This window comes from Neophocaena asiaeorientalis, unplaced genomic scaffold (assembly GCF_003031525.2).
Source record: "Neophocaena asiaeorientalis asiaeorientalis breed wild unplaced genomic scaffold, Neophocaena_asiaeorientalis_V1.1 scaffold91, whole genome shotgun sequence".
Taxonomy (NCBI): Eukaryota; Metazoa; Chordata; class Mammalia; order Artiodactyla; family Phocoenidae; genus Neophocaena; species Neophocaena asiaeorientalis.
The window spans coordinates 14,764,832-14,789,314 of NW_020173198.1; the positions used below are offsets into that span (position 1 = coordinate 14,764,832).

The following is a 24,483-nucleotide window of genomic DNA, read 5'->3' on the forward strand; positions in this document are numbered from 1 at the left end:
CAACACAACAAATATTTGCCGAGAATCCTAATGCCAGGTGCTCTGGGGGATATAAAACTATTGAAAACATGGTCTCTGCCCTCGAAGGGTGTTCAGTTATTGGAAGAGGACTCATTTATCTTGGAGTGAAGGGGACAAAATTGTACTTAGACAATTAGTTGAAAGATCCTCAATAAGGTTTAAGGTGAAAAGGGTATAAGAGACTCCCAAGAGTCTTAACTTCTGGAACATTCCAGGTTTGGAAGTGCTACGTGATCATGTCTAATTCTTAAATGCCAGGTACGGTTGCCAGGAGAGCTCAGCATCTGAAAGGCACAGGTGAGAACGTTCTGGAGGACAGCTGGGGTTCTGGCACAGCCCCTTCTTCCTTTAGAACATGAGGAGTAAATGCAGATGTCATTACACATCCTGCCCCTGAATCTTAGCTGACGCTCCCTTGGGTGTCAGAAACCCACGGTTCTATAGGAGCCTCCTGGGTGCTTACCCTGACCACCTTCCTTCTTGGAAGGTCAAGCAGGCTTGTCCCCCACAGGCCTGCTGGCTACCTTTGCTCCCCCCGATGTGGCAAGCCGGCGGCTCACAGGCCAGTGTGCAACACAGCCTGTGGCATTTTGTTAACATAATTAGTGACCTTTGTGTAAAAATCCGATTTCCCATGAAAAGTCTGGGTTTCTGGCTTCCCGTCAAGATATCGGATCTGGCACTGCTAGGTGAGGTTTGCTGAGTAGAGTCGCCTGCCCTCCCCGCCCAGCAATGTATTGCCACCCGTCATGGGGCTTGCAGGGTTGCTTTTTATTATTTTAAAGATAGTTTCTTTTTAATTGTATAGAAGTTTTAAAAAAAAATTTTTTATTATAGTTGATTTACAATGTTGTTAATTACTGCTGTACAGCAGAGTGACTCAGTTATACATATATAAACATTATTTTAATAATGATTTTTTAAAATTCTTATTATTTTATTTTTATTTTTTGGCTGCATCGGGTCTTAGCTGCGGTGCTCGGGCTCTTCGTTGTGGTGCGCGGGCTTCTCTCTAGTTGAGGTGCAAGGGTTCAGTAGTTCGGCACACGGGCTTAGTTGCCCCGTGGCATGTGGGATCTTAGTTCCCCAACCAGGGATGGAACCAGTGTCCTCTGCGTTGGAAGGCAGATTCTTAACCACTGGACCACCAGGGAAGTCCCTATATACATTCTTTTTCATATTGGGTTTCCATTATTGTTTATCACAGGATATTGAATATAGTTCCCTGTGCTATACAGTAGGACTTGTTGATCCATCCTATATATAATAGTTTGCACCTGCTAATCCCCAACTCCCAGCCCATCCCTCCCCCACCCCCTCCTCCTTGCGCACAGCTGCTTTCTGGCTCCAGTGGTGAAATGCAGCTCATCACAAGTGGCCAGGGGTTGGCGCCGACTTGTGCATGTCGTGCTCGCTTCCCTCCATCAGGAACACGAGGCCCCCGCTGATGTGAGGCTTCTGCACCCGTGGGCTGCACATGGCCGTGCTGTTCAGTCACTGGCGGAATAACCCAGCATTTCCCTTTGGGGAATTGGTCACTGTCGCTGCTAGGCAGGAAGGTGGTGATCAGTGTCACCGACACAGTTCACTTCAAAGGTGACCCATTTGCAAACAGGGCAAGTGATATTTGGAGTCAAATTAGGGGAAAGTACTGGATTCTTTAAGAGGGTGGGGAAAAAATGCTGGTGTGATGAGGATTGTTTCGAGCCTTCTAGGTTAGCGCCGCAGCCTGAATGAGTTTGGGTTTAAATGTATGCGGAACATGTGGGACATGGAAACCACAGAGTGAGTTCAGCCACTGCCCTTTGGGCCCTGGAGTGAGGGGGCTCTGGGTTCTTTCCTAGGCACCCGGTGGCCACGTTTTTCCACCTGTTTTTCCGAGTAAGTGCCATCATCACCTACGTGGGCTGTGACTGGTTCAGCAGAAGCTTCGTGGGCTGTTTTGTCACCGTGCTTCTCCTCCTGTCCTTCGACTTCTGGTCTGTGAAGGTAAGGCCCCCTCACCTGTGACAGCCTCGCTCCTGAAACACGTGGCTGGGTTTCCAGATGCTCACAGTTCTGATGCATGTGGCTGATTTGGGCTCAGAGGCACTTTGGTTGAAACTGCCGATGTGTACTTAAGAATACTAAGCCGAATACTGTCACTTAAAATTAGAGAAAAAAATACATTGCTTAGTTGAATAAATGGCTTCTGTCATGCTTGCAAACATGTAGTATATGAGGGTGACAACTCCATAGGGCTTTGGATTTTTTGTAAATTTTACATATGACATAATATTATAAATAATATATTTTAAAATTCCATATAATATGAATATATATGTGTGTGCATGTGTGTGTGTCTGGGGAGTCCTTTTTTTCATGAATGAAACTTTGTTTTTAAAATTTTTATTGGAGTATAGTTGATTTACAATGTTGTGTTACTTTTCTGCTGTACGGCAAAGTGAGTCAGTTATACAGTTATACATATACATATACCCACTCTTTTCTAGATTCTTTTCCCATATAGGTCATTACAGAATATTGAGTAGAGTTCCATGTGCTATACAGTAGGTCCTTATTAATTATCTATTTTAGATATAGTAGTGTGTATATGTCAATCCCAATCTCCCAGTTTATCCCTCCCTCCCCTTCCCCACTGGTAACCATAAGATTCTTTTCTACATCTGTGACTATTTCTGTTTCATTAATAAGTTCATTTGTACCACATTTTTGATTCCACATATAAGCAATATCACATGGTATTTGTCCTTCTCTTTCTGACTTGCTTCACTCAGTATGACAATCTCTAGGTCCATCCATGTTGCTGCAAATGGCGTTATTTCATTCTTTTTTATGGCTAATATTCCATTTTATATATGTACCACATCTTCTTTGTCCATTCTTCTGTCAATGGACATTTAGGTTGCTTTTTAAGGTAAGCTTAGTTAAGAATTAGAGGCCTCAAAACTGATTTTGAGAAAGCCCCACAGTTCAGTTCCCCTCTCCTCCTTCTCACGGTGCAAGTTTGGCATGAAATGGTGACTTTTATTCATCAATGAATGACCCGTGGCCTGCTTGGAGACATTCTGTCCATTTTCCTCAGAATGTAACCGGACGACTCATGGTGGGCCTTCGCTGGTGGAACCAGATCGACGAAGATGGGAAAAGCCACTGGATTTTTGAAGCCAGAAAGGTATTCTCCAATACGTGTCAAGCTAGAATGGGAAAATGGCCGTGGAAGGTTCCCATGGGTTCCTTTTGAGCTTTGTGGGATCCAATCCCCGCCATACACAAAGCCCACTGATGCTGGCACTCCGTTCAAAGTCACATGTGGCAGAAGCACGTGTGACGTGAACAAAAATCATGGCACACTCCTTTGCAACCATTTTTGCTAGTATTGAAACCGAATCACTTTCCCGCCACAGGTCTCTCCAAATACCGTGGCTGCCACAGAGGCGGAAGCTCGGGTCTTCTGGCTCGGCCTCATCATCTGCCCCGTGATTTGGATCGTGTTCTTTTTTAGCTCCTTATTTTCCTTGAAGCTCAAGTGGCTGGTAAGGCAACATTTGCTTGAAACATCTGTATAGAACCGGTGGTTGCAGGAGTGGGTTTTTGCTATTGCTCGACCAATCAATCGAAACAACTTTGAGGTAGAATTCACATACCAGGCCGTGCACCCATTAGTGTGTACAATTCAGGGGCTTCTAGTCTATTCACAGGGTTGTGCAACCATCACCACAATCAGTTTGAGGGTATTTTCATCACCCCAGAAGGAAACCTTGAGCCCTTCAGCGATCACCCTCCCCATACACCTGTCCCCCCCGCCCCTGCCACCCACTGATTTCTCTGTTTCTACAGATTTGGCTATTCTGGACATTTTCTGTAAAAGAATCATATAATATGCAGTCTTGTGTGACTGAGCCCTTTCACTTAATATTGTTTTCAGGGTTCATCTCTGTTGTAGCTGGTGTCAGTGCTGCTTCTTTCTTATGGATGAATACTATTCCACGGTATTAGACCACATTCTGTTTATCCATTTATCCATCAGTGAGATAATCAATGGTTATTTGTTTCCAGCTTTTGGCTCTGAATAATGCTGCTGAGAGAGGAGTTTTTAGAAAAAGTGCATGACGTCCTACCTTGGATAGGGAACCCTTCCTCAGTAGGAATAAGCTAGCCTCAGGGTTCCGCAGTTTTATTTCAGAGTTATCATATTGCATTGCCATGATCTGAGTCATTCAATGAGGAAACAAAATATCTATGGACAGTCTGAGCAACAGCATAAAAAAGTGTGGGCTGGGCTTCCCTGGTGGCGCAGTGGTTGAGAGTCCGCCTGCCGATGCAGGGGACACGGGTTCGTGCCCCGGTCCGGGAAGATCCCACATGCCGCAGAGCGGCTGGGCCCGTGAGCCATGGCCACTGAGCCTGTGCGTCCAGAGCCTGTGCTCCGCACCGGGAGAGGCCACAACAGTGAGAGGCCCGCATACCGAAAAAAAAAAAAAAAAAAAAAAAGTGTGGGCTCTGGAGTCTGGATCACGGCTCAGCCTCGCTCCAGCTCTGCGACCTCAGGCAACTTTAGCTTCCCTGAGCTTCCATGTTCTCCCTGTAAAATGGGATAATAACGGTCCCAACCTCTCGGGTTCCTGGTGATTAAAAGGGGTCCATGAGTATTTGTAAGCACTCCATAGAGGTTGGCTATTACTAGCAGGTGTGGGCCAGAGCCACTCCTACTTGCTTTGGGAGCAATATTTCAATACGTGCTCTTAGGAGAATTACATTTGCTTTGTCTGAGCGCAGGCCCTTGTGATAGCTGGGATTTCTCTCCAAGCCGCTAACCTGTACGGCTACGTCCTTTGTAAGATGGGAGGCGAGAGTGGCATCAGCAAAGTCACAGCCAGTTTTCTGTCCCAGACGGTGTTCCAGACGGTGAGTTACTGAAGTCTGATTCCTGGACCCCTGATCTCCAGACACTTAAAAGTCAAGGAGGCCTGTTGGCAATGGCAGGTTTTGATGTTTTCCATATCAGCCAGGCATCCATGGTTAGTTGCTTTTTTGTGTGTGTGGTTAAAATATACCCAACAAAATTTACCCTTTTAACCATTTTTAAGTGTACAGTTCAGGGCTTCCCTGGTGGCGCAGTGGTTAAGAATCCGCCTGCCAATGCAGGGGACACGGGTTCGAGCCCTGGTCCAGGAAGATCCCACATGCCGCGGAGCAACTAAGCCCATGCGCCACAACTACTGAGCCTGCACTCTAGAGCCCGCGAGCCACAACTACTGAAGCCCGTGTGCCTAGAGCTTGTGCTTTGCAACATGAGAAGCCACCGCGATGAGAAGCCTACGTGCCGCAATGAAGAGTAGCCCCCACTCGCCGCAACTAGAGAAAACCTGTGCGCAGCAACGAAGACCCAACGCAGCCGAAAAAGAAAAAAAAAAAGGCAGAGTTCTTTAAAAAAAAAAAAGTGCACAGTTCAGTATATCCACATCATCATGTCAGAACTCTGATCTTCACAAACCGAAACTCTGTACCCACTGAATGTTTAACTCCCCATTCCCCACCCTCCCCCCACCAACAAGCTCCAGGTAACCACCTACTTCCTGTCCCCATGCATCTGACGACTCTAGGGACCTCACCTAAGTGGAATCATACAGCGCTTGTCTTTTTGTGACTGCCGTTGTCGGTTCTGAGTGATTTCTTTAAACGACAGAATTAAGAACGCTAACGTATTTTTTTTAACCTAGCCTTAGTTCTAGGAGAGAAATAGGTCTTCTAAATTTGACCAGGCTCTTCCTGAAATGGTCTGAACCATCTTAAATGTGAACAGTGCGGCTTCACACCAAGACCTCGAGCAGCCAGCCCTGCAGGCTTTCCGTTCACTGTGGGCTTGCTCTGGCCTTGCATCAGCAGGATCGGGCCACACACAGGTGAGACAGAAAGCCAGGGCAGCCTCTTCCCCTTGCAGGCCTGTCCAAGAGACTTCCAGAAGCCTGGCCTTGAGGGGCTGGAGATTCACAAGTATTAGGTAAGAGGTGGGATCGAGGTGGCGGCCTGGACGGTGCAGGGCCGGGGGCTCCCGCGGAAGCACAGCTCCCCTGGGTTCAGCTGGGCCTGCGGTCTGGGTGGGCCCTTTAGAGGGGTCCCACCTTCCTCACCTTGAACAGGTGGATTTGACCCTATGTAGGCAAGCGGGGTGGGCGACGAGAGAAGGGGAGGGCAAGGCATTTGTCCGCCTTCCACTCCATGCCTGGAATAAGATGGGAACTGGGAATTTACTCTTCCCTCAGCTGCTCTCAGTTCCTGTGTGTCTTTCAGAGTGAGCGTCTCATGGCAATGAGGATCTTATTGGAGTTTGCATCTCTCTTTTTATGTAATGTTAAAAAACCCTGTAAGCTGTCTGACACTGGAAATTGCTGGATATAGTGAACACACATTCCTATACAGGGTGTCGACACTGACCCCCAAATCTGTTCTCATGTGGGTGATTCGAGGGTTTTTTGACTGTGCCCAGCCATGTGGTGTGCACTGACCTCAGGACAAGCCCCAGCAGGAGGATCTGTCACCGCTTTAATTTTTTCTCCACCTGAGGAACAGCGTTTGCACTATGCTGTCTGCAACTGTGACTGTATATCTGCAGCGAAGCCACACATTCACCCCTTTGTCCCTTTGGTTCTTTTTCAGGCTTATTTTCCGAGGCAGCGAAGGCTCAAGTGAGAGGTTCTGTAATGGAACAGCTTCCGACAGAGAAGAAAATTCCATGACCCACAAGCCGCTGGTTTTTTACATGAAGCAGGCCTTGGGGCAGAGGTTTGAGATGTTTTTATTTTTAAAGCGGCACATCTGTAAAGAATGCCCTTTACATATGTACTAAAGAAAAGTGTACAAATGTTAGATGATTAAAGTGTCTCTGAACAAGTGACTTCACACCATGCCTGGGGCTGGTCCCTCTCTGCCTGTGACCCCTGCTCTGTCACCCAGCTGGTCAGGTGTGATGGGACGTGCTGCTTGTGTTCCTAACGTCCTCCTGTTTCAGGAGCCGACGAGGTTCTCCCCTTTTGGCTGACGCAGACTACAGAACTCCTGGATTCCTGGAAAACAAGACAGCAGGCAAGGAAGCAGTGGCGGCTCTTGGTGGCCCTGCCCTTTGCTGGCGAGGCCATGTCTAGATGGGGTGGAGTCCCCAGGTGGCTTAATTCTCCCAATAGTCCCATTTTGGCTTATGCCCTGAATCTCTGAAAGTGAGCCCAATACTGCCCACTGCCCATCTGTAGTTATAACCACAACTGGAGGCCTCACGCTGGCCCATTCTACAGATCAAGAATCCTGGAAATGATGTGATTTACCCTCAACACCATTTCACTAGGTCAAAAGGACTCAGCCACAAACCGGGAGCCTAAAGCTTTAACTGCTGACGACACCTGTGCCTTAGATTCAGTGCCCCTGATGGCTGCCTGTCGTTGACTGAATCAGGCCTGCACGTGGGTTGGGTCTGGCTCACTGGGCTGCTTTTTTCTTCTTCATTTCTTTTTATAGCTTTATCGAGGTGTATTTCCTATACCATAAACTTCACCATGTTTTTTAAACTATGACTTAGTTCACAACACTGATGTACCGGAAGATTTTTCAAGACTCCTGGCTTCCCGGGCTGATGGGGTCATCCCAGACCTCACTACCCCAGTGTCCCCACCAAAGCTGTGTGGCCACTTATGGCTGCAGTGACCACTTATGGTCCTGAACGGGGCCTTCTCACACCCAGCCCACTCTGCTCATTTACATCACTTCCTGGCCCCGTGCCGTCTGGATTCACAAGACTCACTTGAACACTTACTCTGAATTATACTTCTGTAGGCTAAAGTGGCTGGTGAATCCGGTGCTTCAACCAAAAAAGACTGTCCTTTGTCGCAACTCTTACCTTAAAGAAACAAAGGAAAGAAAATCCATGAAGAAAGCACAGTGGTGATGTGAACCTGGGGCTCTTTCTGTGCCCGTGACACTGAAGATCGAGCCCACCTCACTTGTAATGAAGAGCAAAGCTGAGACGGAATGTCGGGGTCTCGAGGCCCTCACCTTCCCCCCCCCTTCATCCAGCAGGGACCCTGGCTAGCGTTTCCTCGCAGCTCTGACCTGTACCTGGCTGATGGTGTTTAGTGTGTGTGCCTGCGAGTCATCTGGGTCATGTGCAGCAAATGCAGGTTCCAGGGCCCCCACTGTGATCAGATACAGCAGCTCCTAGGCAGGCCCAGGAACCTGCATTTAAAAGACCCATTCATTCTTTCAGTAAAAAGATAATGAAGGCACACAGTAAGTGTATGGAATACAAAAGGTTATACCATGAAGAATGAGTTCAAAGGAGGCTACCAGTGTTTCAAGTATCCCTCTAGAAATATATGCATATATATACATATACACACTCATGTATTTAAAAAAAATGCTTGGGAGTGTATGACACACATATTCTGCCCGTTGCTTTCTCCATGTGTAATTTTATCTTGAAGGTCACTCCAGGTTGGCATCAATCCATCTGCTCTGTGTACTGCAGTGCCGCCTTGGGACACACAGGTGGTCTCGCATCCAGGTGAGCACGGGGCGGGACCTTGGGCAGGCGGCGTGCTCCCCTCCCGTCTGGTCCTGGGTAGACCCCGCTGCCAGCTCCTCTGCCCCCGCCCCCCTGCTGGAGAAGCAGGGTCAGTGGTTCCACGACCCACAGCTGCTCCCCGGCCTCCTGGGGGGATCCTGGCCAGGCCAACCGTGGAGCAGTCGTCACCTCAGCTCCCCAGCATGTTGTCCGGTGGGACAGGGACACCCGAGACAGGGGGCAGAGTGGGCCCCCATGTGGCCCAGGCACTGTGAACTGTGGCGGAAGCAGCTAGGGAAGCCTCCGAGTTCACGGTCGCTGGACTGGGTCTGGGAAGTCACAGGTCCCACAACAGGCTCGTGGGGCCACTTCCTTCTGATTTTCATCCAGCGTCCTCTCACTCCTCGTCCTCCCTTCCCCAGAGGACATGCCTGTCCCCTTATAAATGCACTCTGGTCAGTCCCCCATCTCCACAAACCTCCCCCTCTCCTGCCTGTCGCCTGCAGGTGGCACCCCTTGGGCACTGCCCTGTCCAAGGCTCCCCTCGTGGCCCTCCTTCCATCTGTGCAGCCCCTGGCAGTGGCTCCATCACCGTGCCCACCTTGCAGGTGCGGCCTGAGGTTCAGCGCCTGGCAAGGACCCGCCGGAGCCCGCAGCCAGCGCTGGGGCAGCGCAGATCTAGGCCAGGGCGCCCAGCCCCAGACGTGCTTCCGTGTGACCCTCAGGTGTGCGGGGCTGGGGAGGCCGAGGATCACGGTGCCAGAGCCCGGCCGCTCCTCTGCTGCACGTTCCCACAGGGGCTGAGCGCGTCCTTCGCGGCCTCTTGTCTGTTCCTGGTAACGTGGCTGTTCCCTCACCGGACAGAAGCGGCTCCAGAGGGTCACAGCGACCTCACTTGGCCCTGCCCGCCTCGCCGCAGCGCGTCACGGCATTAACCACCTGTCCTTTCCGACGCCAGCCCAGCTCTCTGCAGCTACAACCAGAGGTGAGGTCTGGGGACATGAACCTTGTCCCGCTAGACGGCACTGAATCCGAGGCTGCACCAGGCCACCTCTCCTGTAAGCTGCTCTAAGGACTATGGCGGCAGCACGGCCTGAAGCGGATGGCGGTGACAGGCTGCCACCACGCACTGTCCCCCACAAGTTCATGTGCGCCACCCGCCTCTGGAGGCCTTTGAGGGGAGGTACCTGTTCCTACGGCCCAGAGGGAAGCTCTGGTCAATGCGAAGACAGTTTACAGCAGTGGGGAAGGCTGGAAAAGCAGCCGAGTTCTCTGTTTCTTGGGGAAACCACATACCAGAAGTGCTGCTGGGGGTGGAAACAAGCGAGGTGCGATCTCCGGAGCTGCCCCCCGGGTCCCCCGGGCTTCTTGGGGGCTCTTCCCGTCCACCTCCTCAAGGCAGGCCTCCTCCAAGCTGCGCTCTCGGCCCCTCCTCTCTGCACCTCCCACCCCCCGTCGCGGGCACGTCCCCCTCCACTCCTGACCTCTCTCCCCAGCCCGCTGACCAAGCCAAGGCCTCGCCCGCCTCCACACAGCACCAGGAGGGAGCCAGCCGGTTCTCGGTGCTGTCCCCGTCTCCTCGGTGGCTCACACTGGGCAGCACGGACGTCTGTGACACCTCTCAAATCCTGGCACTTTCCCTCTCTGTGTACCCTCCTCGCTGGCAACGCCCAGGCCCCAGTCCAGCCCTAACCTCCTCCCCGTTCTCCTGCAGCACAGCCGCCACGGCCTCGGCCTCTAGGTGCACACGGTGCCCATGCTCCCAAGGCTCTCACTTCCTAACAACTGGGGCCCGAGCGCCGTCGGTCTCTGTCAGCTTCCCTCAAGCCCGGGCACCTCTGCGTAACCTAACTATCCCACTTCCTCATGGCGGGGCTCACACCTAACTTCAGCAAGGTCAACTCCTGCTACTGTGGGGAAACAAATCTGGCGGTGGGTGTCCTCACCACTCCACTCAGTGAGCCGACGCCCCGGAGTGAGTGTGGGGTGGAGGTGGGGTCCCCGGAGGACTGTGGCACTCAGAGAGGAGCATGACCCCCAGAGGCAGGCCAGCGACTTCCCCTCACGCTCACTGAGAGAAGCCGGGTGCAAGGAGGGCTGCGGCGGGCTTCCCTGTACACTGGACATGCGGGGCACCTTCCTCGGGAGTCTTCAAGGCTAATTCTGTACCCGGCTTTGAGTCTGAACCTAATTCCTATGTAAGAGAAGACTCGAAGGCACGCCCCTTGCCGCCTCCCCAGGTCACCCCCGGCCTGGCCCCTCCCCTTAGTGACTTCCTTTCCTCCTGCCCTCCTGCACTGGGCATCTCCCTGACCAGTCTCTCCTCTTCTCTCCTCTGCAGACCCCTCCCGCCACCCCGAAATTCTCCTGCTCCCTCGGCTACGCACCACGCGTCTCACTGCTCCTCTCAGCTGGAGGGCGTGCAGCCTCCACCGGGGACTCACCCACCTATGCGCGGATCCAGAGGCACTTTGCCGAGAAGCGGGACCTTCAGGTCATGGCACATGACCTCCGCACCCCCAGTCGTCGGCGGGAATATCTGAGTCTCCTTCTGGGAGGCAAATTAAAGGGGGAGGAATCCTGATTTTGTTTCAGAATCATACGAATGGACCACATTTTAAAGGAACTTTAAAAAATGGCTATTTTGAACGTGAAAAGAATTTTCATTAAATCAGCAACAGAGGGTTTTAACTGATTCCACTTCCCGAAATGATGGGGAAAACAGAAACGGTTTCCCAGAGATCCAGCGCTACGATTTCCTCAGGCATGGAGGACGGGACCTGGTTGGACGTACTCTCACCTGGCACTTGGGGCAGATGAAGCCGCTCATGTTCTCCACCACCCCGATGACGGGCAGCTTCACCTTGTGGCAGAAGCTGATCTCTTTCCGGACGTCCTGGAGCGACACCTCCTGTCAAGGTTCAAGAAGTCCAGTTATGTCAAAGTCAAAGCATGAAAAGAGAACATCCGCGTCGTGGAGGGAGGGCTGCAGGGCCGTGGCATCGCCACCATGAAGTGTTAGAGACTGTGCCCCGTGTTCCGTATTTGTTTCATGCCGACCACGTGTGAGCCCTGGTCCAGGTGCTACTTACTTCCCACAAATCTCAAAGGATAAACCTGAACAGGCAAATGTCCAATGTACAACGAATCTACAGGAAAGTGACCCTTTAACACACCTCCATGTTCCACTTTGCTGTCAATGTACTAGGCTGATCCCCAGTAGGCACAGCTTTCCAGGTCAGGGGCAGCCTGCGGGCTCGTCTGGCTGCCTATTTTCATAAATAAAGTTCTTCTGGAACACAGCCCGGCCCACTCTTCTGCATAGTATCTCGGGCCGCTTTCGCCCCACAATGGTACGGCTAAAGGGCCGTGACAGAGACCGTGTGACCCAAAAAGCCTGAAACAGTTACTCTCCAGTCCTTCACAGAAAAAGTACGTCAACCTCTGATCCTGGTTATCATGAACCCAAGCAACTTTATGCACAAAAAGAAAATAAGGACTATTACCAGGTTTGGATCCCTTCAAATTCACTTCTGGACTCTCGATGTGTATCTTACAGCGTGAGGACTGTGGATAATCAGGGCTTAGTACCACCCCAGTACCCCATTTAATTTTACTGCAGACACGTGTCCAAGTGTCGTGTGCTGTCAAATACGGCTACTCCTTAACATCTGTGGCTTTAACGGTCACAGGCCTTCAAAGGGTCCTGGCTTTGAGTCCTCTATTCTCCTGAGGCCCACGTTTGGCCCTCGCGCCCTTTGAGGCTGGGGTACAGACGGAGGGGCATTTAGCTAGAAAGTAAACTGGCTGTTACTAAGCGTCTCACCGCAGTGCAGCCGTGGTTCTCTCCCTGGTATCCTCTACAAGCCCTGCTTTGTCAAAAATGACCCCACGGAAACTAACACACCACTGTAAAGCAATTATATTCCAATAAAGATGTTAAAATTAATTAATTAATTTTAAAAAATGCAGTTCTCACAAAAAAATAAAAATGACCCCTAAAGAAAGCCAGCTGCTGGACGTGCAGGGCTCCGAGAAAGTGGGCGTCCCCAGCGTGAAGTCACACTTCCTAGAGAAGTTACATACAGAGGTGCACAAACATGGGGCGTCCCCCCAGGCTTCCTGGAGAAGGGCCGGCATCTGCTCGGTCTGCTCCCCTCCTCCTGAACCCAAGGGGACTCTCTTTCCTTTCACAGTAAATATGGTATCAGAGAGGCCATCCTGTGTCAACTCGATTGTTGCTGTTGCTTTAGACTTGACTTTCAGAGCGGTTTTAGGTTCACAGAAAGCACAGAGTTCCCATGTGCCCCTGCCCCACGTGGAAAGCTCTGCCCACTGTCAGCACCCGCATCAGAGCGGACGTCCCCACTCCACTGTTCTCATAGGTCATATCTTTGGGACCTATTCTTGAGAGCACTGCTGGTCTAAGGGTGGGCCCCAGCCTCTCTTTAAAAATTCAGTAGGAAACATTCCTAACGACAAATTCGTCTTCTCTCCAGCGCCATCCTCGGGCCAGGCGCCCTTGGCCCCCACCCCTGCCCCAGCCACCTAATGCCTCCCTGTCCGCTGACAGTGGCTGGACCAAAGATAAACATAAGGTTTCTGCGGATCCCAGTCAGGGCATGCTGCAGAGCCCAGGGTCTCGGGCTGTGGGAGAGAGAGACCCTCCGGGGTGGGGGGCCCTGGCTCACCTGCGGCGTGGTGATGATCACCGCCCCATCGATGTGCGCTGCGGCCAGGTACTGCACGGCCGAGAGGTGTTCGTCCGACGTCCCGGGTGGGGTGTCCACAATGAGGTAGTCCACCTCGCCCCAGTCCACGTCTCGGAGGAACTGCTTGATCATGCCTGCAAGGAGAAGCCGCGGGAATGCCTCCTCTCTCCCATCCTTCTGACTCTCTCTACAGAAGCACAGCTCGTGACCTTTACGTACGGATCACCTGTGCTCTCAGTGGTGTTTGGCAACGCCTGGGGACACGTCTGCTGGTCAATGACTAGGGTGGGAGTTCTACTCGCCTCTGGAGCACGGAGGCCAGGGTACTGCTAAGCCCCTGTGACGTGGAGGACAGCCCGCCCTCCCCAAACAAGGAATTATCTGACTCAGTACGCCAGCAGCACCGAGGCTGAGGAACCTTGCCCAGATAGGCACTTTCGCATCATTACCTGCAGCCCCAACCTGCTACTGATTTCATCTCACATACTTCTCTCTTTGACACAAATAAGAACACAAACCACCTTAGGAATAATTTCAGGGTTAGGGAGATTTTCAGGAGAGAAAAACCCCGAATAGATGTTAAAAATTATAAAATTTTATTAAATAAAACTGGTATTTCTGTTGGCTCTCTTCAACCAGTGAAGAGGCAACCAGATGCATAAAAAGAATCCTCTATGAAGCCCAGCAGGATGAGCCTGAGGCCATCCTGACAGGACGGGATGCAATTCTGCCCTTGGAAGGGCGTGGTAAGAGACAGAAAGCAGAGTGGCAAACCATTTTTCTTTGGTCCCCTCCAGATAACGGCATCATCGGGGCTGCTGAGCAAGAAACCCACCGACATCACCCCCAAGTTGTCTTCCAGGAACTAGAAAGGATGACGCAAGAAACATTTTACTTAAAACCACAGTGCGAGGCACTTCCCTATGTCTTTTGTCTGAGCTCTGGCTGAAGAAATTGGGGGGACAAAATTACTGTGTGATCTGTGAGTATATTCACTCTTTGAATCCTTAAATCTTTTTTTCAAAAAAAATCATTAAAGAAAAAGGTTACCATATTGGGGGGATTGAAAGAGTCACCATACGGCCTTATGCGGCAATGACAGTGAACTCAGCTGAAATAAACAAACCTCGTCTCCTTTACTATCTTAACCTGGGTTGGCAAACTATGGCCCCACTTCTGGTTTTGTATAAAGTTTTATTGGAAAACGGCCACGGTCATTCATTTGCTTATCACTACTTTCCAGCTATGACGGTAGCAACTGTATGGCCCACAAACTAGAAATATTTACTCTCTGAGCCTTTACAGAAAAAGTGTGCCAATCCCAGGTTGTAACTGGATTCCCTGTGCCTAGGAAAGCGCCTCAATAAATATCTGTTGACGATAAACAGTTACAACCCTTTATGTACACATACGACAAGAGATCCTGAAGAAAAGGGGGTCAGCACTCACCACTGGAGACCAGCCCGAGCCACTCTGGTGAACCTGCAGGAACAGAAGCCCATGCTTATTTGTGAGAAATTATACGCCCTGGTCACGCTTCTCTCACAGACAAAGTTCACGCAGTAAGAAGGCAGTTTTATAAATTACAATTCATTGTCTTAAATGCTACCACTAAATTCTTAATAGGGAGTGAACAGAGGGGGGTCAGGGGCTGGGTTATGGATGATAGAATTCATTTGCTTTTTCCCTCCCAGGTTAAGTTATTTGGAAACTGCTTAGATATCTGGTCAGGGGACCGATGTTACCAGAGTCCAAATATAATTTGGGATATTTTAAAAGTGTGACAGAAATCAGTTGGGGGGGTTGCTGAGAAGATGCAGGTAACTGTGGAGCAGCGAGGCAGTCTCTGTACAAGTCCAGGAGTGGAGGGATGACCTTTAGTGAAACAGTAGACACAGAACCCTCCCATCAGTGGTGTGAACTTCAGGGCTGAGCTGCTGCCCCCAGGGGACAACAACTGGGGAAGTGGTGTCGGCGGGAAGCTTGGGCTACTGCAAGACCCAGACCCTCTCCTCGCCGTAGACGTTCACTGACTGCCCGGGTTCAAGTCCGTATCAACGCTTTACTATGAAACAGGAACTTACGCAACTTCCAACCACACATCAATCTTAGATTTACAGTTCAAGTAACGCTGGACCCAGAACAGAAAGCCCATTTTCCCTGATGAATTCTTACTTTTTTAACAGTCTTTTGAGATATAATTCACATACCACACAACTCGCCCATTTAAGCTGTACAATTAAATGGCTTCAGGACATTCACAGAATTGTACATCCATCGCCACAATCAACGTTAGAACACTTTCGTTACTCTTAGAAGGTACCCTGCACCCCTTAAGTGTCACCCCCGATCCCCACACTTCCCCCCAGTCCTAGGTGACCACGGATCTACTGTGTCTACAGGTGTGCCTGCTGCTGACATTTCACAGAATTGCAATCGGATAACACGGGGTCCTTTGTCACTGGCTTTGAAGTCATACTTAAAAAAGAAAAACCCATTGATTCCTATTAATACTAATTCTCTAAGTCACTGGTTTTGAAAGAGGGGTAAACACGATGATCCAATAGCACAGGAGGAGAAAGTAGTAGAACTTCTGTTTTATCTCACCATTTAAAATTTTCAATTTTTATGACTACTTGTGTCCTGGCCCAGTGAGTAGTACATGCACGTGACTGACGGGAACGGACCCCCGTGCCGGGGGGCATGTGCCCCAGAGCTTGCTGCTCACCGGGACGTGCTCAGAACTGTGATTCCTGCTGCTTCGCAGCAGGGCAGAAGCAAGTCCCAAGCCCTGAGCAGGGTCCCCAAGGACTGGCTCCATCGGCCTCTGGCTACTCTCTGCCACCCCGTCCCTCTGCCCCGTCCCCGTGGGCCACTTTGCTGAGGACACGAGGACACTCCCGCACGCGCTCCCCATCCCAGCGCACCCTTCTCTGGGTTCTCTGAGCAGGGTGCCCTTGACCACCCCCTCCCAAAGAGCAGCTCCCCTGGCCGCCCTGCCCTGCCGAGTCTGTCCCCTTACCCTGCTTAGTGTCCTATTATCACCTGCCCCTCCCACAAGGGTCGGGTCTTTATCTGCCTTGTTCTCCTCTGAACCTCAGCACCCAGCGCTTCAGCAAAGAATGTATGGATCCCAACACCCCAGGAGAAGCCTAGTCCTCCAGCCCGGCTTCAGTGCACCCCCCAGGGGAACCTTTCTTGGACGGCTCTGTGCCACCTAGAAGGGAGGGAACAGCACGTGCTGCTCCACCCCCGCACGCATTCTTCGCTTGCCTCGCAGTCTCACTTCCCCTCTGGTGACCACAGGAGCAGAGATATTTCCTTGCTTCCAGAGTACAGAACCCTTTCCCAGCCACGGCTAAGTTTCTGTGTCTGACTTCTGCATTTGACGTATTGTTTCCCTTCCCCTCTAAGAAGGCATTGAAACTAACAATTCTCAGAAGGTTTGAATGAACTTAAATATAATCCACACCGCCCCCAAACTCACGGCTGTTGTTAAAAGGAGACAGGCGGTCTAGTGAACATTTACCTGATCTCATCACGTCCAGGTAAAAAGGCATGGGCTCCGCTGACCCCCTGGCTTAGGGTTAGCGGCTTGGTGCTACAGTTTACCGGTAAGAAAATGCTTCCCTGCATTTTGTCTTGTCACTATTACCTGTTCTCCTTCCAATCCCATGATCTTGGGAATTGACGGCCCGCATATATCAATGTCTAGAAGAGCCACCTGGGGAAAAGAGGAGACGTGATATAAGCAGATGTACAATCCTCCAGATGTGCACAACCGGGAGGGGACGGGGTTCCAGGAAAAGGAGGGAGGGGAGAAGGTGAAGAAAAACTGGGTTGAACTTGGACCGAGCGGAATCTCATGAGGGAGAGTTACAATATTTATCTTCCGGGCCACAGAGACACAGATGAAACTCCTAACAAGAACCTGCAAAGTACACCAACACCCCCCACGCTCTGCCCATGGCCCTGCTGCACCCCAGCCACCCTCAGTATGGCCTATCTTCAGGCTGAGCTTATGGTCCAGGGTATCAGGTCACTTGACGATTCAGGCCCAGCCACTGTTTACGCAGCCCTTACCATGTATTGGGGGGGGTGTGTGTGTTTGCGCACGCGCCTGTGTGTTCGGGATCATTATCTCTGCTTTACAGAAGAGGAAACTGAGGTTCAGAGAGGCCCAGAGACTTGTTCAACGAGCAAGAAGCAGAGCTGGGACATGAACTGAGGTCTCTGGACTCCAACGCCAGGGCTCTTCCCATTACCCTGGGGGCCTGGCAAGGAGGGCCAGAGTGGACCCTCTAGCTGAGCTCTGACCAAGCCCTGTTTTCCTGTGATGCTGAAGGTTAATGATGGCTTAGGCTCAACTTCTAAAAAAGAAAGTGAAAATAAGGAAATCTACAGAAATTCTTTGCTAGTGATACGTGCAGCCTTGGATGACTCCTTCTACCCCAAACGCCCTGCTTTCCCCATCTGATTCGTGAAAAGGTCTGAGACAGCCTTCAGAAACCACCTAAAGAGCAGGGCCGTGTTCATCTTGAAAGCTCTCACATCTTAGATCCAAAGTAGAGCACCTCTGGGTAACTTTTTAACTTGCCCCAAATTAGTTTCTTGCTTTCCTCTTCAATCCTCTGGACAACCTCCTATGATCCTCACACGACTTCACACCAGGTCAGGAAAGCGGTTCCTTCATACACTGGATAGTCGTTTGCCTCAAGCGCCCTCTGCTGGACCTCAAGAAGAATGCAACAGAACAACGCTCACCCTGAAAACCCATCAGGGTGAAGACCTCATCCTGAAGACCTGACTTCCGTGGCCTTCTTGATGCTTCAGGCTGATGTGTGCTTAATGATCCAGACGTTTTACATCAGAGCCTCACAACTTGGAAAATTATACCATCGCTACGACCCTAACGGAGACTTTCGTCAATAATCTCGAGTTTCTAGCCACTTGGTCTAGAAAATCTCGCTCTCTTTTGGGAACAGTTTAATCAGTTTCCTTTTGAGGAATTACACCCCCTCTTCCCCACAACCAAGTGGGTATCTTGAGTGAAATGATACAAGAAAGAGATCACATGCACTCACTCTGCGGTGGAACCCGAAAAGGCTGTGGCACATTCCTGCTACCCAGCTCTCCAGTGGCCGTGTCCTGTCCCCTTCAGACATTCTGCTGATCCTGCCGCTACCCCCATACCCATCCAATTAATTCCCTTTCTGCCCCAGTTACACCAGAGAACCCCAGCTGGAAGAAACATGCCTGCAATAATCCTCACAGGGTCTGTGGAAGGTGCTAGAAGACTAATGGGAAGAGGAGGCTTTGCCACACCTCTCCCAGCTAGAAAGTGGTGGAGTGGGTGCTGCAGGGCTGTCAGGATCCACAGCGTTCCCTACCTAGCGCCCCATACTTCCACTTAAGAAGAGGTCATGGGAAGCGGGCTCAGCACTAACTCCTGGCACTCTGAGGCCGTGTCGCCTCGCACAAGCTGCTTCTCCTGCCCGATCTGTCTGAGCTTCTGAGCTGCGAAACTAGTGTTTCGGGAGATCATTAGGCTCCTTCCAGCCCTCGAGTCTACAAGCCCCCGAGAGGGCCCTCAGACACTATAGCCTGGACCTTTTAATGACACAGCTTGCCTTTCAGCTCACAGGGCAGGATGATAAGCTGGGAACTGACGGGAGCTGCTGACTCTTGCGGTGGGAAGAAGGCACGTGATTCTTGGATGTCTCACAGCTCAGGCCTGCGCCATAGAGGCTCCTCCTCCTCCCTTCGCTCCAACCTGCACATTCCCCGGCCCACCTGTGATTAGTCAGGGGCTACCCTGCGATTCAAGGCCCTCTGCAAACCATCAGACACCTGCCTGAGCAAGTGCTATCATGGAACAGCCTTGCTTGCAGTCAGTAATGAGCTGCCACCAGGCGGCAGGCAGAAAAGGACAGGGCAGTCCTCACCATCCTGCTGAATTTAGGGCAGGGAGGGGTGTGGGCTGCTTGACTTTAGTCAACAAGACACTCGGTGTGTACTCTGTGCCCACGCCAGGCACCCTTTGGAGACAGTGATGTTTTCTGTCACCAGTAGGTCTGCCTGAGGGTAGACAGACTTTCTTAAGTGCTGACTTTTTTTTTTTAAGTACCACTCCAAGAAAAAAACCCAGCTCATCTAGCCATGTTTCCACACAGCTGGTGAGCTTCCCTTCAGTTTACTGCAAAGTTTCAACGTGTGTGCAGTGGGACTTCAGAACGTACCAACACGGAAGCGTGATTCTATGTAAACAGCTGTCTATTCACAAGTGGTTCCTTGTAGCTGGCCTGGTTAAAGTACATCTCTAGACAGCTGTTTAAGAAAATGCCTGACAGCTTCTGAAAGCAAAGATTATTCTGGGTAACATGGGTCATCGCAGAAGACAGATTTCTTGGCTGGCCAACTGGCCAATACAAACTTGACCCTCAGACGGCAAAAGATTGTTGACTAACAGAAAAACAGATGGGCAAATATATGTGAACCTGCTTGGCACTGGACTCTGGGTGGGCTACAAACTCATTATCACCAAAGCAGAAATAGTCTTCACCCCTCCATATTCTATCAGGGATATTTAATGAGCACTTCCTATGCATCAGGCATCGTGCTAAGCATTTTACTGTTACGTGCATCACCTCACTCGGTCCTGAGTCCCATTTTACAGATGAGAAAACTGAGGCAGAGACAGTCTGATAACCTGCCCAAGGTCACAGCAGTGGTATCAGCGGCACTGGGATGTGATCGTGGGCAGACCGACTCCAGAGCCTGTGTCCTTGGCCACCACGCTAGTCTGCACCCACCTCCTGCCCCAAACGCTCAGCTAGACTTCTGACCCTCCTTCTTCTCCAAGAGTTGGAGGCCCTGCTGCTCCATTTGTTCCTGTCGTTGGTTCTAGCACTGCCCTGGTTGTGTCCTCGTGGCCTCTCATGGAGACAGGAGCAACACCTCCTGCTGGTTTACCGTCACCCCCTGACGACACTCGATCACACACTCAGCTGCTGCTATAGCAACCCTCAAACCATGCCTCTTTCCCGCTGGAACATCTTCCCAGGGCGTTAAAGCCTCCCAGGTCTGGCTCAGGCTGAGCCTCGCCCTCGGCCCCTCTGCTGCAGCAGCAGCAGCCCTGCCTGCCCAGCCTGTCTGCCCCGGCAGTCCCAGCTCTGCGCCTCTGCCTCCACCTCCTCCTGCCACGTCCCATCAGCCGCCATCAGAGTCCAAGGCCGCCTTCTCCCACGAGCCTGCCCAGCTGTCCCCTGCCAGTCACTTCTCCCTTTCCCCAGATGCCTAGAGCACATCTTGGGTAACAGATACCAGATTCCAGAGAAGCATACGTCAGTCACGTAAGCCAACAAAAGCAGCTCCACATGTCATAAAATGATCCAAAGAGAAGTGAGTTATAAGCAGGATTCAGAGCCCTAGTAAGAGAAACACCAAGCTTTACAGGTCCCCTAGCCCAGCCTCTGCACTGTCCCAAGAAGGCCACGGCCTCCCCAAGGTTTCAATCCTCCCCCAAAGAAGTTCTTCCCCAGCCAGCACTAGTGCTTCTGGAGCTACAAACCAAACCAGGGGCCGGCGAACTACAACCCAGGGGCCAAACCCAGAATGCCACCTGTTTCTGTACAGCCCATAGCTAAGAATGGCTATTACGTTTTTAGAGTTGGGGGGAAAAAAATCAAAAGAATACATTTATTTCATGACAGGGTGAAAATTATGAAATTCAAATTATATGAAATTCAAAGTTTTATTACAGCACAGCCACACTCATTTGTTCACAGGTTGTCTATGGCTGCTTTCATGTTCAAGGGAAGAACTGAATAGTTGCTACAGAAACTGTATAGCCTACGAAGCCTAAAATATTTACCGTCTGGCACACACGCACACGCTCAAGCATACTGAGGGCAGGTCGGAATGGTGGGCTTGATCCCCCTGCCCAAGGTAGCTACATTTACTGGGTTTTTTGTGGAGGAAATAAAGCCTTTATTTTATTAAGAATTTAGGGCGCTATTTCATACTGGAATAGAATGGTTTATGTCACACAAGTAGAAAGTATGCAGTTTATCCAGTTATTAGAGTTAAAAAAAATAACTGGCAATATGTGGCAGTTTTGAAATGTCAACATTAAATTAAACATACCTTTACGCTCCCCACTAGCACTATCTTAAAAAAAAAAAAAGCCAAACAAAAGTGAAAGGTCATTTGCCAGTTATAAAATAAATGTGAAGTGAAAGTTAGTTAGCCCTTATTTATATAAAAATAAATTTCAACATTCAAAATGCACAAAGACAAAACTAATTTTCAAAAATATATCAGTGTATGGAAAGAAGGCACGCACCAAGACCAAGGAAAGAACTGGAATGGCTGTTTCAATAATAATCAGCAAGCCAAGAGAAATGTACACCTGCCAGCCATGTTCATGGCTAGAGAATCCAATGAAATATTCATTTCATTGCTCGACTGCCTTGCACTTCCTCGTTCTCTCTGCAGGGATCTAGATTCCAAAGAGGCCAGATAAACTGACACTAACCAGTCAGCTCCCTATGAGCCATCATGAGCCCTAAGACACGAGCCTCTCCCAGTTTTTCCTTAAGGTCCCACCTGTGTGTTTTCATCTTCCGCTAGGCCGTGGGCCAGGTGGGCACTGAATGTGCTTTTCCCAACGCCGCCTTTCCCAGACAACACCAAGATCTTGTGTTTCACGGTCTTCATTTTTTCTTTGATTTCCTCTATGGCTGCAAAGAAAGCAATTCAGATGACCAAGCCCCTGACTCAATCTTTTTTTATTTTTTTAAAAATTTTATTGGAGTAGAGTTGATTTACAATGTTGTGTTAGTTTCAGGTGTACAGCAAACTGAATCAGTTATACATATATCCACTCTCTTTTAGATTCTTTTCCCACATAGGCCATTACAGAGTATTGAGTATAGTTCCCTGTGCTATACAGTAGGTCCTTATTAGTTATCTATTTTATATATAGTAGTGTGTATATGTCAATCCCAATCTCCCAATTTATCCCTCTCCTTCCTTTCCCCCATGGTAACCATAAGTTTGTTTTCTCTATTTCTCATTTGTGACTCTATTTCTGTTTTGTAAATAAGTTCATTTGTACCATTTTTTTAGATTCTACATATAAGCGATATCATATGATATTTGTGTCTCTCTGAATGTCACTCTTCCCATGGGCTGGAAGAAGCTAAATCCTTGGGCTATTTCAAGGGATCATGAGTGAAACAGCACCTCATCAATGGTAGTAATAAGTGCTACCAAAAAACCTCAAACCAAAACCAAACAAAACAAAACCCAAGGCTACGAGTACATCTGATATTTCCTTATTTATCGGTTTACTTGTTTGTCTCCCCTACTAGAATATAAAGTTCATGAAGGAGGGGGGGGCTCTGAAGTGTTCACACTATATTCCCAGTTCCAGAACAGAACTTTCAATGCAGCAATGATTCCCAGTCTGCGGGCAAACCCCACCAGGGCACATCTGGCAATGTCTCGGGATATTTTTGGTTGTCACAGGAAGGAGTGTTGCTGGCATGTAGTGGGTAGAGGCCAGGGATGCTGCTAAATGTTCTGGGCAGAGAAACAGGGCAGACATCCCCACCACAAAGAGTTATCCAACCCTGAGGGTCAGTAGTGCCAAGAGTAAGAAACTGACACATTGCAGACACTTAGTTACCTGTCGCTGATAACTATCACTATTACACATTTACTATGCTTTCAATATTTCATCCTAGTTCAAATCCCTAAAACAACACTGTAACTATTTCCCCCCCATTTTTGAAGAGGAAATGGAGGCTCAGAGAGATTAAGGCTTTTTAATCACCTCATCTGTCTCATTCATAGCTGTATCCCCAGCACAGAGCACTGTGCCTGCAAGTGATCAATAGATACTTCTGTTGAATTAATGGGAGAATCGCTCCTCAAAAGGAAGGAAATTTTGTCCAAAGAAAACAGCTGACGGAGCTAGGATTTAAGCCTAAGTTCCCTGACTTCAAACTTTATACCCTATTCCCTCTGGTGCCGGCCTCCTCCCAACCACTTCCAGTTACTGTCACTCAAACCGCTGGTCCCACCCCTCACCTCTCACGACTTTCTCCCATGCCCCGCCCCTCCTGAGACCCCTTTCGACTCCACGCCAGTCACGGGCTCAGGCTCCGCCCCCACCCCGCCAATTTTCTCCTCTCCTAGCCTTTTAAAAGCCCTGACCCTCTGGGCCCCGCTCCTGTCACTCATCCCTCAAGCCCCGCCCCTTATCCTGAAGACGACTCCACGACCCGCCTCCTCTGGGCCCCTGCCCCTCATCCGTAAGGCCCCTATCCCAACACCATCCACACCCCGCCCACGTCCCGCCTCTTCCAGGACAGCGCTTCCCACTTCCCGTTGAAGCCTTGCCCCTTCCTCACCCGGGTCCGGAGCGGCACCAGCTCCAGAAGCGCAGAGCCCCTGGTTGGGGCACCCCTGACATGAGGCCCCTCGACCTGCTTGGGCGCTGCCGACCCCGGGACAGTCTGCGCGAAGACAAGATCACAGTTAGAGTGGCTCCTGTCCTTTCAGGCCCGCCCCCCACGCCCCCTCCGCGCGCTCACCGTGAGGCACCTCCTCCATCCCGCTGCCTTGGACGCGTACGCGGTCACCGGAAACCGCCGTTACGTATTTCCGCCTCGTGGCGCCTAATCTGACCCTCCAGCTGCGCCAAATTGTGTCTCGAAAGAGGGCTGTGCGCACGCGCGAGCGTTGTGATGGGCGTTTGGGGCTGTTCTCTTTCTGTTCCTTTTAAAATTGAGTTGCAGATATCTATCATAAATACTTCGGCATGTATCTCCTAGGATCAAAGACTTTGTCCTACGTGACTTCAATACCATTTTCATATTCGAGATTTAACATTAATGCAAAACTGTTAGCTAATATTCACTTTGTATTCAGATTAAGGAAGAGCCCCCTGCTCCCCCAACCCCCCTTGATTAGATTCAAGGATTTTTTAAAAATTAATTTTATTTTGGGCTCCTTTGGGTCTTCGTTGCTGTGCACGGGCTTTCTCTAGTTGCGGTGAGCAGGGGCTAGTCTTCGTTGCGGTGCACGGGCTTCTCATTGCAGTGGCTTCTCTTGTTGCAGAGCCTGGGCTCTAGGTGCGCGGGCTTCAGTAGTTGTGGCACATGGGCTTAGTTGCTCCGTGCCTAAGCC

At 50.3% G+C, this 24,483-nt stretch overlaps 1 protein-coding gene across 1 annotated transcript; it reads right to left on the reverse strand.

Annotated features, from left to right (window-relative positions):
• Nucleotides 1–6,803: 6,803 nt before the first annotated feature.
• NUBP1 (NUBP iron-sulfur cluster assembly factor 1, cytosolic) lies at nt 6,804–23,937 on the reverse strand. Its single transcript, XM_024744497.1, has 11 exons — nt 23,889–23,937; nt 23,706–23,810; nt 21,895–22,028; nt 16,943–17,011; nt 14,737–14,769; nt 14,062–14,152; nt 13,267–13,421; nt 11,376–11,486; nt 11,024–11,126; nt 7,829–7,912; nt 6,804–7,088 (listed from the first exon to the last, which is right to left on the reverse strand). The coding sequence occupies exons 1-11, from the start codon at nt 23,905–23,907 to the stop codon at nt 7,030–7,032; spliced, it is 963 nt and encodes a 320-aa protein (XP_024600265.1). The 5' UTR covers nt 23,908–23,937; the 3' UTR covers nt 6,804–7,029.
• Nucleotides 23,938–24,483: the final 546 nt, after the last annotated feature.

Excerpts from the sequence above, each read along its gene's own strand:
- NUBP1 (XM_024744497.1), bottom strand. Across the intron at positions 11,487-13,266 it reads TGATCATCACCACGCCGCAG|GAGGTGTCGCTCCAGGACGT; the intron begins GTGAGCCAGGGC and ends GAACCTTGACAG. Across the intron at positions 7,089-7,828 it reads CTACAGAAGTATAATTCAGA|GAATCCAGGAGTTCTGTAGT; the intron begins GTAAGTGTTCAA and ends CTTGTTTTCCAG.